Source organism: Schistocerca serialis, chromosome 7, assembly GCF_023864345.2.
Source record: "Schistocerca serialis cubense isolate TAMUIC-IGC-003099 chromosome 7, iqSchSeri2.2, whole genome shotgun sequence".
NCBI lineage: Eukaryota > Metazoa > Arthropoda > Insecta > Orthoptera > Acrididae > Schistocerca > Schistocerca serialis.
The window spans coordinates 587821885-587839392 of record NC_064644.1 but is presented as its reverse complement, the minus strand read 5'-3'; the positions used below and the strand labels follow the sequence as shown (position 1 = coordinate 587839392).

The 17508-nt window shown below is 41.3% G+C and overlaps 1 protein-coding gene across 2 annotated transcripts in view; it reads right to left on the bottom strand.

Moving 5' to 3' along the window:
* LOC126412154 (multidrug resistance protein homolog 49-like) overlaps window positions 1-17508 on the bottom strand; it is a 454076-nt gene that overhangs the window by 191606 nt on the left and 244962 nt on the right. For both annotated transcript variants that reach the window (XM_050081614.1, XM_050081613.1), the window contains exons 8-9: window positions 10375-10499; window positions 1003-1192 (exon numbers count right to left, since the gene is read on the bottom strand). In XM_050081614.1, coding sequence (XP_049937571.1) covers window positions 1003-1192; window positions 10375-10499 — 315 coding nt within the window. The remainder of the gene's footprint in view (window positions 1-1002; window positions 1193-10374; window positions 10500-17508) is intronic.

Here is a 17508-nt window from a genome sequence, read left to right as displayed (position 1 = left end):
CACAATCTTTAGTTTGCTTTCCCCCCAAAATTATCTATGTGATCATTCCAATTTAAGTTACTTGTAATTGTAATCTATAAGTATTTAGTTGAACCTACAGCCTTTAGATTTGTATGATTTACTGTGTGACCTAAATTTAGCAGACTCTTTAGTGCTTATGTGGATGACTTCACACTTTTCATTATTTAGAGTCAATTGCCACTTTCCATGCCATACAGATGTCTGGCTAAATCAATTTGGAATTGGTTTTGATCATCTAATGACTTTTCAAGATGATAAATGATAGCATCATCTGCAAACAATCACAACCTCACCTTCACTTGCATTGCTTCATCACTATTAAAGTGAAGTCCTTCAAGCTGTTCTTTAAGTTACACAAACAGATGAAAATCGGATGGGGACAAGTCGGGACTGTGTGGAGGATGATCAATAACAAGGAAGCAAAGGCGTTGGATTGTTGTGGATGTTATAGTGCTCATGTATGGTCTGGCATTGTCATGCTGAAGGAGAGGGTGCTTCATGTGTGGACAAACTCTTCAAATTTGAATGTTAATTACAGCATGCTGTTTCTCATAAACCGACATAATTGCATTACACACCACCATGCTATAAGCTACAATTCTGAGCCCTCTATCGGCAGAGGGCTGCAAATATCTAAACATGAAGAATAAAAATGTAGAATGTTAGCAACTTTTTTTTTATTTAAAAAGCTTTGAAGAGTTTTCACACAAAAATTTCAGAGGTATTACTTTTCAGCATGCCCTCATAACACCTGCATACAGAGTGAAATGGTTCTGTGTGTTTTTCATAATTTTCTAATCTCCAGACTTACAGATCATTTTAGTATCACCTGTAGCAAAGTGTAATCTGTTGCTGCAGTAGCAAAATCTTCACATAAATCACTCTTTCAGAAAATATGTTGATACCAAGACATATTTCAAAGATCTGAGAAATTTGGGTGTAGAAGTAATGATTATCTTCAAACAAAATATTGATACTTACAATGACTAATACAGCTGGTGTATATTCTGTGTCTCCCATTTCTCTGGAGTTGATGATTAGCTCCACACCATACCAGAAAGCTAAAGCATAGCTGCTGTATATGATGAACCACATGACACCACCTCCCACGCCAGAGAAAAATCCTCTCCTGACGCCAGTTGTCTCAGCTGCATGAAGTCTCTCTTTGTACCTAACAAGCAATAAAACAATTAAATTAGTTTTTCAGTCATCTGATTCAGTTCTCATTCATTACCAAATGTAATAATCCAGATATTTCAATAAATATCAAATTTACAGACTTTTTAAAAAGATTCCAAGATAGTCTCTATTAATTTCTTTTGCTTTATCTTATTATTTAAATATGAACTAGGACAGACTACCACTCACCACAAAGGGGAGGAAATGAGCAGTGAACTGGCACAGCAATCAGAGATGACAGGGGCCACGTGAAAGGTGTGAGTGTGTGTGTGTGTGTGTGTGTGTGTGTGTGTGTGTGTGTGTGAGTGTGTGTGTGTGTGTGTGTGTGGGTGTGTGTGTGTACTTACCACTGCAAGTGGCAAAGGACTTTGTCAAATAGTTAAAAAACATGCAACCGTATACTTTTAAATATGTCCATCTGGTGCACAACACCTGTTTTGTGTGATAAGTAGCAACCTATCCAAATTCATACTGTTTTTCCCTTGCAGATTTTCCACAATTTTTCTGATGTTTTGAATGTTATAGTCAGTTTCAGCAACACTAATAAACAGTTCCATCTTTTTCTTGTGTGCATACCTACACCTCTTCCTTTCCTTGCTGTTACTCCATAATTTAGCTCCTTTGCGATTATAACTTTCATTGCTTGGGAAACTTCTTCAGATTATTTTGCACAGTTTTACTACCTTGACTTCCTTCAGTTTCATTTCTTTGCTTCATCTTTGTCCCAATCCATAAATTAAACAATGGAAAATCCAGGATGGAATGTAACAATAATATGAAAACAACAGTTGCTACTCACCTTATAGTGGAGATGCTGAGTTGCAGACAGGCACATCAAAAAGACTGTCAGGAAGTTAACTTTCAGCCAACAACACACACACACACACACACACACACACACACACACACACACACACACACACAAATGCTACTCACACACATATGACCAAAGTCTCTGGCAGCTGGCTCCAGCTATTTTGACTGATCTCCCCCTTTGTTCATCCATTCAGCCTAGGCAGAACTGGAGCCCATGGGGTCCTTGATGGTCTTATTCAGTGAAACTGATACTTTTGAGTATAGGTGCCGTCTTTCTGTGAAGTCTGTTGGTCAGTAGAACATCCACGATTCTACGACGTGGCACATCTAGGTGTAAAGCAATTCTTATCATAACCATGGAACCTTAATTTCTTTTATCAGCTAGTGCCCTCTTGTAATTCATGAAGAATTTCCCTCATGTCTCCAAAGAAACTGGGCTTGGATGACTTTGCTTTGAGTAGAGCACAGGATGAGTCTTGACAGACATTTTTAGTCACTTTATGTGTCAGCGAAGTTGAACTTGTTCTAATGCACCGACAAGACCTGAGATAAGCACACTTTAGGTGTAACCACGAAAATGAGGCATCTTATTTCCAGTGTTGTCATGGAGTCCACTATCTCTTCCTCAGATAGATTAACAGCAGTCCAGTCAATTTCTTCCTGTCATTTTGTGCATTAGGAATGTGTATGAAATTCCCCTAAGTCAACAGCAGCTATAATGAGCAGGCATCAGATGTTACATCATCAACAGGACCACAGGAAGGCCAAGGGGAGGGGTGGAGGACAGGTATAAAGAAATGAGCAGCCTCTTTACAGTTCAAAGTGACCTAATGATAATAACTAAGTACATCACCAAAATATTGTACTAATCTGACATTAATAAATGTTCACAAAACTTCAGTTAATATCAGCAGCAGAAAATCATGAGAACTTATCTTTCTGAAATAAAATGAGAGAAAACAGTGGCAAATATTTGCTGATGTTGCAGAAATAACATCAAGAACAAGAACAACTACCTCCTGCACCCTGACCTGTTCCAAATGAATTTTCTACAAAAGTATCAAAACAATTTATAAAAGGATTCACTGGAAATAATTAAGTATTTTTCTTTACTGTACTTTGGTCACAGTTGCGTTTTGTTATGACCACGACTAGTTTCGAACTACGAAGTTCATTTTCAAGCCAAACCTATTAAGGCTACACTAACAGTGCTCATTTAGGGGACCAATTCACACACAGACAATAGACACATTATACATAGTCACACAAAATGTGTGGTGAAAAGGCAGAGTTTTTTCTTAGTGGCATACTTCAGCTGCTGTTTGTGTTTGGTACATTTTCACCAAGTTGCATATGCCAATTACCTGTTATAAATCTTGCTGTTGGATGGCCACCTTTAGAAATTGTTCTGGTGGTCCAGATATTCTATCCCATCGTTCTATATATGAACTAGCTTTTCTTCTGGACTTTGATCCTTGCTGGGTGATCCTAAAATGTTGGATCATGATAACTACTTCAAGCTACCAGATAAACTTCAAACTGTCATTTGCACTTCTCTGTTTTTAGTCCTCAAATTTCAATATGACAGATCCCAGTAATCAGAACTCAAAGTACTTTAACCAAACATCAAACATTAACACCTACAGATATATAACATCTGACTCTTGGGCCACATACTAAAATTCTCTTTAACATAAAAGTGATTCATTTGCTTTGGGTTCCATTGATATTGTCGGTGGCCCTCTTACTCTGAGTCTTCCACAACACCCCCAACTTGGAGTGCCAAACCATACGTACAGCCTCACACAACAAGAGAACGTCACACATCACACAAACTGCTCACCACTACCTGATAACACGATCATCTTTAGGTGGTACAAATATAGATAGTGGACCAGGATATATGATAAAAGGCCCTGTCACATTACAAACATCAGACCAATTTCACAATGTAAATGTATTCATGAAGTGAAGCTGAACTAGACTCAGGTTCAACTGCACTTTATCAATTGTATCTACATCTGCACTGTGAAATTGGTCTCACATTCCATGTGAGTACATGCCATGTACATTACCCATATGCAAATTCATTGCTGCCTAACCAGGCACCATTAGTGCAGTTTTAATACACGTGGGTTGAAAATGAACTTGGTAGTTCAAAAGTGATCAGCTGAATAATAAAACACAACTGTTACTGACACTATGATCCTGCATTAATGTCATGTTGGATACATGTAAATTTAGTTTTTTGTTAGTGGTTCTTCTGTCAAATGAGGTTGCTGTCCTAATAAAGTTTAATTCCGCCCAGCAGTACAAGTTCAATCTGTTTAGCATAAACAGTCTACATCTACATCTGTGCAATTGTATTCTGAGAGTCATTGTGAAGTGACCAGAAGAGAGAGTGTTAATTGTATAATCATAATCAAAAGTATCCTTTTGCAACAACTAGCTGGAATTACAACTGTGCAAAGCCCGCTTATCTACCTGTTTTGGATTTGTCATAAAAATGACACTCCTGTGCCCTCTTAACTTCCAGCCCTGCATTGAGAGGTTTTCACAAGTACTACAAATGAGCTGCATCAAAAGCTCTACTAAGATGGGCAAATGAATAATTGGAAGATTTATGTTTCAAACCAGACATTACTGGTATAAATAACTAGGACCCAGATTGCGCTCACCAACTGCTCATACTGCAGGTGCAATCAAAGTAGCAGTTTTTGTGTCAGTTTTAGTTGTTGTGACTCGCCGATCTTTCAAAGTGCTGCCGCACAGTTACGCACGTCCTCTACATGCAGCGCTGTCTGCCAGCGATGCAGCAGCCGCGCCACCTAAGCGGCCAGCCAGCCAGCGGCCCCTAGACTTGGACTCAGTGCTGATTTGACTGTTACCGTGTACACATGTCTTACTTTGTCTACTTGTTCTGTGACTTACATGTATTGTGTCATCTTTGAAATATATGTGTTCAACTTAACGTTATAACAATTGGCAACAAGGTAGTGGATTTTTTCTTTTCATCGTTGACCCACAGGTTTCCATGGCTACTTTAGAGCAACTATTGCAAGGTCTCAATGAACAGCAAATGCTTCTCACATCTGCGATTCGCATTTTTGTCGTGGCATCCAATGTGGAGCATCTCTCGTCGTTGTCTATACCTCCTTTTCCTCTTTATGACGAGACGGCGGAAGACTGGTCTGATTACGAAAAACATCTTCGACAGCACTTCTTGGCATTTCACGTCATGGACGAACAAACATGTAAGTCTCTGTTCCCTTCATCGATTTCACCTCAAATGTATCGGTTGTTGTCGCAATTGGATCCTTTGAAGGATCCTGCGTGTTTATCCTTTGCTGACGTATGCTCACTTCTGTCCGCATATTTTCTAAAGCATAGGCATGTGGTAGCCTCTCATGTTGCCTTTTATCATTGTCAAAAACAACCGACTCAATTCTAACGCGCTTGGGCTGCTGAACTTCATGGCCTCAGTAGAAAGTGTCCATTTGTTACTGAAGTTCACAAAGAATCCTATGCCAATTCCATGGTACGGGATGCTATTATCCGGTCGGCGCCCGATACAGAAGTTAGGCAACGTGCCCTTCAGTTGGCAAATCCGACTGTAGATGAAGTCCTATCCATCGCACAGTCTTTTGAAATTTCTCACGCCGCTGGAGCGCAAATAGAGGCGTGGGGTGACGTCGGGGAAATACGACCTCTGTGTGCTGTTGACGACGCGTGCAATGTGTCCCCGCTGGCCGACGTGGCCGCAGTACGCTCCCAAGCACAGCCTTGGCCTAACTGTAAACAAACCTCTAAGAAACTGCAGCAAAACCCCCGGCAACTTCCTTCATGTCCGCAGTGTTTTGTGAAACATTCACGGGAGGATTGTCCCCAATGTTGGGCCGTGTGTCACAACTGCAAAAAGAAGGGTCATGTGTCACCCGTTTGCAAATCCGACCACATACATGATGTTAATGAACATGACGCTGATTCTGATTCTGTGTTGTCTGTCAATTTTACTTCTTCCCTTTCAGGGTAGTTATTCCTCACTGTCCAAATACTTGGTCAAGATGTTCGCATGCAGGTGGATACTGGTTCTGCTACCACTATCAACAATTCTCAGACGCATCTTCAGTTGGGTTCTCCAACCCTATCACCTTTCACTAGGCAATTATGGATGTACAATAAGCAGAAGATTTCTCTCTTGGGACAATTTGATGCTGAGGTATCTTACAAATCTGTCGTTCGACTGTTCCCATATTTGTGGTCGACCATAGTAACATGGAGAATCTTTTTGGTTTGGAAGCCTTTCGTGTTTTTGGGTTCTCCATAGATGACTCTGTCAATATCATCTCTGATGCTATTCCTTATGCTCACTTGGATTCCTTGTTGATGACATTTTTGTCCCTTTTTTCTCCTAGGTTAGGTCGTGCAAATGACTTTGAAGCTCATATCACGTTCAAACCCACTGCTCGACCTAAGTTTTTTCGGGCTCGGCCCATTCCTGTGGCCCTTCGTGATCGGGTCAAACGGGAGCTGGATCGTCTCACTGCTTCAGGGGTCTTGCTTCCTGTCACTTCTAGTGAGTGGTCATCTCTTGTTGTTGTCGTTGCTAAGCCCAATGGTGATATTCGTCTCTGTGGTGATTTTAAAGCCACTGTAAAAGCTCAATGCATCATCAACACTTACCCTATGCCCCGACCTGAAGAATTGTTTACTAAACTTGCTGGAGGCCAGTATTTTTCTAAAATTGACCTGTCAGAAGCTTATCATCAACTTCCTCTCGACGCTTCTTCCCGGCAGTTTCTGGTCCTTAACATGCCTTTCGGCCTCTATCGATACCAACGATTGCCATTCGGGGTTGCCAGCACCCCAGCTCTCTTTCAGTGATTCTTGGAACAATTATTGCTCCTTGTCCCTGGGTGTATTAATTACATGGCTCCACCACTGAAGAACATCTTCAGAATCTCCACACACTTTTTCATGTCTTACAGACTGCCATTCTTAAGTGTAATCTTCAGAAATCACTATTTTTTTGGGCATCTATCACGTACTTGGGGTTCCAACTCTCTCGGAATGGTATTCGTTCACTTCAGCAAACTGTCACTGTGATCGATGCCCTTCCTCGCCCTACATCTGTTAAGGAACTGCAGGCCATCTTGGGGAAAATAGCATACTATCACAGGTTTTTACCATCTGCGGATTCAGTGGCTCAGCCATTGCATAAAAATGTGCCCTTTCACTGGTCCGCGCCATGCGATGCGGCTTTCCAGAAATTGAAGTCTATGCTCAAACAGACCCTGTGCCTGGCTACTTATCGACCTGGCCAACATCTCGTTCATGCCACAGATGCCTCTCAATACGGGGTTGGTGCAGTTCTTGCGCACCGCTTTTCTGACGGTTCTGAACAACCCATTCCTTATGCCTCCAAAACGCTCACGGATGCTCAACGAAAATATTCTCAAATTGAAAATGAAGCTTTGGCCATTATTTATGCTCTTCATAAGTTTGGTGTTTTTCTTTATGGATCCAAATTTCATCTTGTTATGGACCACAAACCACTTGCTTCCTTCTTTCATCCATCAACGTCACTTCCTGACAAGCCTGCACAACGCCTCCAGCGTTGGGCTCTTTACTTGTCTCGTTTCAATTACGAGATTCATTTCCGGCTGACTGCTAAACATGCAAATGCTGATGCACAGTCTCGCCTTCCCATGGGTCCTGATCTGGCATTCGATAGGGACGAACTTTTTTGTTTCCAACTGGATGTTGCCGAGCAGCGGGTTGTGGATGGGTTCCCCATCACCGAGGACCGGGGACCGGCTGGCGGCTGCTATGCGTTCTGACCCTACCCTCTCCCGGGTTTTATGCTGTATTCAGAAGGGTTGACCAGATCGTCCATCTGCTAAGACTTCTGATCCGTTGCGGAACTACTACGCTTTGCGTTACCGCATCACGGCTAGGGATGGTGTTATCCTCTTTTCCACAGAAAATGCTTCGCCGCTTGTTGTGGTACCTACGTCTTTGCGTGCTTTGGTCTTGCGCCTCCTTCACCAAGGGCACTGGGGTGTCTCTCTCACAAAATCTCTGGTGCACCGTCATGTGTACTAGCCCGGCATCGACTCTGAAATTGCACACGTGGTCGCTGCCTGCGGCCCTTGTGCGTCATATGCCGCCGCCCTGAAGTCACCTTTGTCACCGTGGCCTTCGCCTGAGAAGCCCTGGGAGCGCATTCATGCCGACTTCATGGGACCTTTTTTAGATACTTATTGGTTTCTCGTTATTGACGCCTACTCTGACTTTCCTTTCATTGTCCGTTGCATGTCGCCTACCACTGCGGCAACAACCAATGCTCTAGCTCGCATTTTCTCTTTGGAAAGCCTTCCATCTACTCTTGTCACTGATAATGGTCCGCAATTTACCTCTTCCGAATTTGCGGATTTCTGTGCCCGTCACGGAGTCATGCATGTCACAGCCGTTCCATTCCATCCACAGTCAAACAGTGAGGCTGAATGACTGATCCGCACATTTAAGGCTCAGATGAGGAAACTCCAGACTTCTTCTGCTGCTGCTGATGATGTGCTTCTCCAATTTCTGGTTTCTTACTGTTTCACCTCCATGGGCAACCACAGCCCGGCTGAGCTCTTACATGGCTGACAGCCCCGCACACTACTTCATCTTCTGTGGCCTTCCACCTAATGGCCGCGGGTGCCTTCGCTTGGCCGGTTCACTGCCGGCGACCTTGTATGGGTATGGGGATAAGGCAGGTGGCGAAAATGGAGTCCTGGCCGCATCTTATGACACCGTGGCTGTCGCCTGTATGAAATCCAGATGGACACGGGTGTTCCAGTATATCATTTGGACCAGCTTCGGCCTAGTGTGCCGGCAACACCTGTTCCGAATGCCGCTACACCACCTTCGCCTCTACCTGATGCTCGGGATCTTGGCATCTCTCATTACTCACAACGCAGCCCTCTCACCATCATCTCGGTGCCAGCACAAGAACGGACGCCAGCAGGAGACGTGCCCATGCAGGAACCGGATGACCATCATCTGTCGGAGCAACTCCACTCGCCTTCTTCTCCTATGGACGCGGACACATCGCCAATGTCTCCTGTTATAACAACTGGACTTGCTGCAACGGGCAGATTGGTGCAGGGGGCCCAAGCAGATTCGAGCCCTACGTCTTCTGTCATCTTGATCCGTTATCATCGGGGACACTTCCATCCGTATGGGAAGCCTCCTCCTCGAGACTTTACGGCCAGTCAAACAACACCTATGGACGTTAGCAATCTACAGGCCAACCCCATCAAGACCAGTGCAAAAAATTCAAAGGGGGTAAAAGTGTTGTGACTTGCCGAACTTTCAAAGTGCCGCCGCGCAGTTACACGCGTCCTCTACATGTGATGCTGTCTGCCAGTGATGCAGCAGCCACGCCACCTAAGCGGCCAGCCAGCCAGCGGCCGCTAGATTTGGACTCAGTTATGATTTGACTGTTACCGTGTACACATGTCTTACTTTGTCTACTTGCTCTGTGACTTACATGTATTGTGTCGTCTTTTAAATATGTGTGTTCAACTTGACGTTATAACATTGGTATGTTAAAATTTGTTGATTATACATAAATAAAATTGGCGCTAAGTATGTCATCAAATGCGCGCGCGCGCCCACCCACACACACACACACACACACACACACACACACACACACACACACACAATGGACAAATTACGGTGGTTTGTGTGTGTGTGTGTGTGTGTGTGTGTGTGTGTGTGTGTGTGTGTGTGTCAATTGTAAATGTGTTTGCCTGCCACTCAATGCTTCCGCTATGTGATGTGTAGCAGTCTAGCCTAGTTCATTGCTATTCCATCCCAGATGTTCCATTGTTTGAAAATTTAATAACATTTAGTTGCAAATAGAGTTTATAACAGCCACTTTACTATGTTAATGAATAGTTTGATTTTTAAACCCTCTTATCTCTCTCTTTTATGATTAAAATTACAAAACTCTACAAATTACCAGTATAAACATGGACAACTTAAGACAATATAGATTATAAAAAGTCATTTATCCATGTTTGCTTCTTCTTCTCAACACCAACAATAGTTGGTGCCTGTCAATGACAAAACTGCCTATACTGGCTTATACCAGGAGCTAGTTAAGAAATGAATTTCAGCCATAAAAGTGCACTGTTTCCTATTTCTATAAGGGATCCAATTTCACAATATAGCCAAATCAGGCCAATAAGAAAACATCAGCAATGTCAGGAGATGAGAACAGAAGACAACAGAATATAGCATATCAGAAGCCAAAATGTTTTATGGTAACCGACAAAGGCCATGAAAGTCTAAAATTTTACATACCTCTCAACTTCTTTTTCTTGGCCACCAAATGCCATTACAGTTCTTATAGAACTGAGAACTTCTTCAACAGTTGCACCAGCTGTTCCATATGAATCCAGTTCTTGTGCAGTGAGTGAGCTTTGAACCTAGAATGCATACTCAGTAACAATAAATTTGTTTTCTCAAGAAAATCTAACTTTCATCATGAAGTCAAGATATATATAGGGTGGTCCATTGATAGCGGCCAGGCCAAATATCTCATGAAATAAGCATCAACCAAAAAACTAAAAAGAATGAAACTTGTCTCGCTTGAAGGGGGAAACCAGATGGTGCTATGGTTGGTCCGCTAGATGGTGCTGCCATAGGTCAAACAGATATCAACTGCATTTTTTTAAATAGGACCCCCATTTTTTGTTACACATTCGTGTAGTATGTAAAGAAATATGAATGTTTTAGTTGGGCACTGTAATAGTCACAAACGTATAAGTGCGTGGTATCATGTAACATGTAACATTCCTCCACAGCAGACAGTATTTGCTTTGTGATACATTACCCATGTTAAAATGGGCCATTTACCAATTGCAGAAAAGGTCGATATCGTATGGCAATTGTGATCAAAATGCCCAACGGGCGTGTGCTATGTATGCTGCTCGGTATCCTGGATGACATCATCCAAGTGTCCAGACCGTTCGGCAGATAGTTACTTTATTTAAGGAAACATGAAGTGTTCAGCCACATGTGAAATGTCAACCACAACCTGCAACAAATGATGATGCCCAAGTAGGTGTTTTAGCTGCTGTCACGGCTAATCCACACATCAGTAGCAGGTAAATTGCATGAGAATCGGGAATCTCCAAAATGATGGTGTTGGGAATGCTACATCAACATCGATTGCACCCCCATCATATTTCTGTGCACCAGGAATTGCGTGGCGATGACTTTGAATGTTGTGTACAGTTCTACCACTGGGCACAAGAGAAATTATGGGTTGATGACAGATTTTTTGCACGTGTTCTATTTAGCGACGAAGCATCATTCACCAAGAGCGGTAACGTAAACCGGCATAATATGCACTATTGTGCAACGGAAAATCCATGATGGCTGCCACAAGTGGAACATCAGCTACCTTGGCGGGTTAATGTATGGTGCGGCGTTATGGGAGGAAGGATAATTGTCATTTTATTGATGGCAATCTATATGGTGCAATGTATGCTGGTTTCCTACGTAATGTTCTGCTCGCGTTACTACAAGATGTTTCACTGCAGGACAGAATGGCGATGTACTTCCAACGTGATGGATGTCCGGCACACAGTTCGCGTGTGGTTGAAGCGGTATTAAAAAGCATATTTCTTTACATACTACACCCATATGCAATAAAAAATGGGGGTTCCTATTTAAAAAAAGACAGTTGATATCCATTTGACCTATGGCAGCGCCATCTAGCGGGCCAACCATAGAGCCATCTGGTTTCCCCCTTCAGGCTAGATAAGTTTCGTTCTTTGTAGTTTTTTCATTTGACACTTATTTCGTGAGATATTTGGCATGGTCACAATCAATGGACCACCCTGCATATATACCTCAATCTTTTTCTGCCAAATAAATGACATTCTAAAACAGAAAGGTGCAACATGTGAATAATTCTGATATTACAGATTTTATTGAACACATACTGAGAATTAAAACAACATTTTGATATTATCAAATTAACATATTCACTAAAATTACTCTTTCATTTTGCAGTCATTGGAAACTTTGCTAGGAACCTCAATTTTTATAAACATGTGCCTATCTCATTATCTACAAGCCTAATGCAGATTATAATCGTCTATGCCTTACAATATACATCAAGTAAATAAAAATAATATTAAACATGAAACACTTCCTAATGTTCCCCCCTCCACACACACACACACACACACACACACACACACACACACACACACACACACACGCACGCACACGACAGATTATAGTGGTTTTTTTTGTGTGTGTGTGTGTGTGTGTGTGTGTGTGTGTGTGTGTGTGTGTGTGTGAAAGAAATTGCCTTGTATGTAGGTAGTAGAGACGTGAGAGGAGTGGAGGTGGGTTGCCTTTTTTTTTCTCACGGGGGAGAGGGGAAGGGGCATGGGCCTTGATGGTGATTATAGGACAGAATCTGGGAGGAGATGATAGTGGTTATATGAGGACATTTAATGTTATATTAAGTGGTCAGTCAATTTAAAGTGTGTGTGGTTTGCCAAGTTGGTTTGATCATTTAAGAGTTGTTTCTTTTCTGTTACGGTTTTTTGGATGTGGTTTTCTTGTAAGTTGGGGAGGTGATTTTTGTTTCGTTTATCCTTATGATTTCCATATCTGTATTTCTGGCTGTAATTTTATGTTGGTGTTGGTGTAAGATGATATGCAAAAGTTGAATGATTCATCCTATATGTCCTTGTTCTTAACTGTTATTTGTATCTGGTGTCAAATGTCCTCCTTGTTTGACCTATGTATCTTACTTCACGTGTACTGCATTTCATTTGATACAGACCAGGGAAGAATTTCTGAATTGAGTTGCTGGTTTGGTGTGCTATTTTTATGCCTTGTTTTTTGAAAATATTCGATATTCTGTGTGTATATTTGTGGTTGTATGTCACTGTGTACAATCTTTTACTTTCTGTTTCTTTGACACTTTGTGTTGTTTCTTTTCTTGTACTTTGTTGATTTGTTTGTGTGTGATTTTGCTCTTGGGTTGGTGACAGATGGGTGATTGTTCTTTTCTGTTTCGTTCAGCTTTGTTACTAAGTTCTCTTTGTATCGATTATTTATGGCTATTTGTATTTTGGATTCATTTCTTTTTTGTAATTGTCTGTATCTAATGATACTGTGTTTATATAACTGTGTCTGTTGCTGTCAGTTTTTGGTCAATGTCAAATATGTGTTGGTTGTTTTAAATTCTTATGGTGATTTCCAAGAAATTTAACTGTCTATTTTGCTCTTTCTCTATTGTAAGATGTATCTTTTCATGAACAAAATTTATGTCTGTATGTAACTGGTCAATTTTATTGTTTGGGTCATCTATCAGGCACAAGATGTCATCCATATACTAATTCAGTATAGGATGTTGTACCCATATGGCAATATTTTGTCAAATATAATCTGTTCTACATGGTTCATAATTTGTGGTGGTTCCAGTCAATGGGGATGCCACTAGTAATCCTTCACTATGTAAATAGAATTCATTATTGAACTGAAAATAGTCCTGTTCTGTTATTAGCTCTAGAAGCCTGACTGTTTCTATGATGTATTCATTTGGAAGTGTACTGTGTGTCTTATACCTTTGTTCTATAATGTTTATTGTTTCAGTTATTGGTATATTGGAATATATATTCTCTAGATCAAATGACAGGAAGGTGGCCGTGTCTGGAAATTTTATGTCTTTCATGTAGTGAATCAATTCTGTGGTGTTTCTTATGGTCCTGTCCTCTAGTAATTTGTAGTTTTCTGGTAAGATTTTCAACATGTATCTTGCAAGTTGGTAAGCAGGAGCATTTCTATAATTCACAGTAGCTCTGATGGGGAGATCTTTCTTGTGTAGCTTTGGTAGGCATCAGAGGGAAGGTGCTCTTGGACTTGTTTGTAGCAATTTTGTTTTTTATTTGTTTTCTATTTTACGTTCAATGTCTTTCAGACTATTTCTCAACTTTGTTTGGAAAAGCTGTTAGTTGGATCTTATTTTAGTTATACAGTTTTATTTTTTTGTGATGAATTCTTGTGTCTTACTGATGTATTGCTCACTATGTTTCCTTTATGTGTCCTTGTGATGATGGAGTTGTGTTCCTGTAGTTCCTTTTTAAGTTTTGTCAGTGTTATGGAATCAATAATGTTTTGGTTTCCTCTGTTTTCTTTTATCTGTGTTATTAGGTTTTTGATTTCATTACTGACTAGCTCTATTGTCAGACCAATGTTTACCTCACTTGTTTTGTTTCTGTTTTCCTGTGTGAGAATGCTTTTTGATTCAACTATAAGGTTTTTTTATGTATTTTCCGTCTATCTGTGTGCTGATGTGTTTGAGACCTTTCTTGAGTAGTTTTATTTCTTCTGTATGCAAACAGTGTCAGTGAGATTGACCAGTCTTGGATAGAAGTAATGTTTTCATTAGACTGGGTGTAATTTGTGGCTGTGTGGGATGTTTGCTTAGCTTTTAAATTTGCAAGCTTTCTTTTGTGAGGGTTTTTTTTTTCATTTTTTTCTATCATTGAATATGTATGATTTTCAACCTTGCTAAAAAGATGGGAGAAAACAGCGGTCTGATGTAATTCTTTTAGATCAAATTGCAGTCAGCTCAAGATGGAAAACCTACAGCAATAAATTTTAACAGCTGCTGTGGAAGATGGCCCCGCAAACAAACTTATGATGGTCACCTTGTCAGGTATTTCCAAGTGGCCTCTACATGATGTTTAAAAAGATACATCTCAACCTGCATTAAACTATCCAAAATATAAAGCTTAACACCATTTGCAGGTCAAATACGTTTTGCATTGTCCCAGTTCCCAGAACTCCTGAAGATAGATGTTGACTGTGGATATTGTCTCACAAACACAATCCCTTTGACTGTTCAGAGATGTCACTAAACCTGCCCAAAGATGTCAACAACCAGTCATTCCACCAGGAAGGAGGTACATGGCTCATGATGTCTGTAGTTCAACCATGCCTAGACAGTCAATACCATGGTTTGATCGCATCCGCAATGTTACTCTGTGCCAGGAAGGGCTCTCAAAAAGGGAAATTTCCACGCGTCTTGGAGTGAACCAAAGTGATGTTGTTCAGTCATGGAGCAGATACAGAGAGACAGGAGCTATCAATGACATGCCTCGCTCAGGCCACCCAAGCGCAACTACTGCAGTGGATGACCACTACCTATGGATTATGGCTCACAGAAACCCTGACAGCAACGCCACCATGTTGAACAATGCTTTTCATGCAGCCACAGGACATCATGTTATTACTCAAACTGTGCGCAATAGGCTGCACGACGTGCAACTTCACTCCCAGAGTACATGGGAGGTGCATCTTTGCAACCATAATAGGTCCAACAACATGGCGAATGGACCACTCAGGAATGGCATCACGTTATTTTCAGTGATGAGTGTCACATCTGCCTTCAACCAGACAATCATCAGAGACATGTTTGGAGGCAACCCGGTCAGGCTGAACACCTTAGACATACTGACCAACAAGTGCGGCAAGGTGGAGGTTCCCTGCTCTTTTGAAGCAGCATTGTGTGGGGCCGACGTATGCTGCTGGTGGTCGTGGAAGGCGCTGTAATGGCTGTACAATAAGTGAATGCCATCCTCCGACTGATAGTGCTACCATATCAGCAGCATATTGGTGAGGCACTCGTCTTCATGGACAACAATTCGCACCCCCATTGTGCACATCTTGTGAATGACTTCCTTTAGAATAATGACATTGCTCGACTAGAGTGGCCAGCATGTTCTCCAGACATGAACCCTATCAAATGTACCTGGGATAGATTGAAAAGGGCTGTTTATGGATGATGTGACCCCACCAACCACTCTGAGGGATCTACGCTGAATCACCATTGAGGAATGGGATAATCTGGACCAACAGTGCCTTGATGAACTCGTGGATAATATGCTACGACGAATACAGGCATGCATCAATGCAAGAGGATGTGCTAATGGGTATTAGAGGTACTGGTGTTTACAGCAATCTGGACCACCACCTCTGAAAGTCTCAATGTATGGTGGTACAACATGCAATGTGTGGTTTTTATCAGCAATAAAAAGGGTAGGAATGATGATTATGTTGATCTCTATTCCAACTTTCTGTACAGGTTGCGGAACTCTCGGAACTGAGGTGATGCAAAAATTTTTTTATGTGTATATTGTGCCTAAATACATTAATTTACAGGTTAAAAATGTTCTACCAGTGCCAAAAAAATGGAACAAATAGCTCAAAAAAATTGGCTGAACTATGAAATCAAGTCTCTTTATGCAAAAAATTAAGCTCTAAATAGGGATCTATATACAGTACATCTTAATCTTACGAGTATTCTGAACAATAGAGCTGTTTCCTCCCATCTTTTTAACAAGGCTGAAAATCGTATATACACAGTGAGAGAAAAAATGAAAAAACTCACAAAGGAATAACTGAAAATTTAAACAAACACCCAACACAGCCACAAATTACACCCAGTCTAATGAAAAACATCACTGCTATCAAAGACTGGTCACCCCACTAACACTGCTTTGCATACCAAAGAAATAAAACTGCTCAAAAAAGGTCTGAAACAGAATGTCAGTATACAAATAGATGAAAAATACATAGAAAGCCTCATAGTTGAATCAAAACACATTCTCACAAAGGAAAACAGAAATGAAACAAGTGAGAAAAACATTAGTCTGCCAAGAGAGCTAGTCAGTAATGAGAAAAAACCTAATAACACAGATAAAAGAATACAGAGGAAAGCAAAACAACACTGATTCCATAACACTGACAAAACTTAAAGAATTATAGAAATTACCCACTTGCAAGATACATGTTGAAAATCTTATCAGAAAACTACAAATTACAAGAGGACAGGACCATAAGAAACACCACAGAATTGATTCACTACATGAAAGACATTAAAGTTCCAGACATGGCCACCCTCCTGTCATTTGATGTAGAGAATATATATTCCAATATATCAATAGCTGAAACAATAAACATTGTTGTTGTTTCCAGAATGAGATTTTCACTCTGCAGCAGAGTGTGCGCTGATATGAAACTTCCTGGCAGATTAAAACTGTGTGCCCGACCGAGACTCGAACTCGGGACCTGTGCCTTTCACGGGTAAGTGCACAACCAACTGAACTACCGAAGCACGACTCACGCCCGGTACTCACAGCTTTACTTCTGCCAGTACCTCGTCTCCTACCTTCCAAACTTTACAGAAGCTCTCCTGCGAACCTTGCAGAACTAGCACTCCTGAAAGAAAGCATATTGCGGAGACATGGCTTAGCCACAGCCTGGGAGATGTTTCCAGAATGAGATTTTCACTCTGCAGCAGAGTGTGTGCTGATATGAAACTTCCTGGCAGATTAAAACTGTGTGCCCGACCGAGACTCGAACTCGGGACCTTTGCCTTTCGCGGGCAAGTGCTCTACCAAC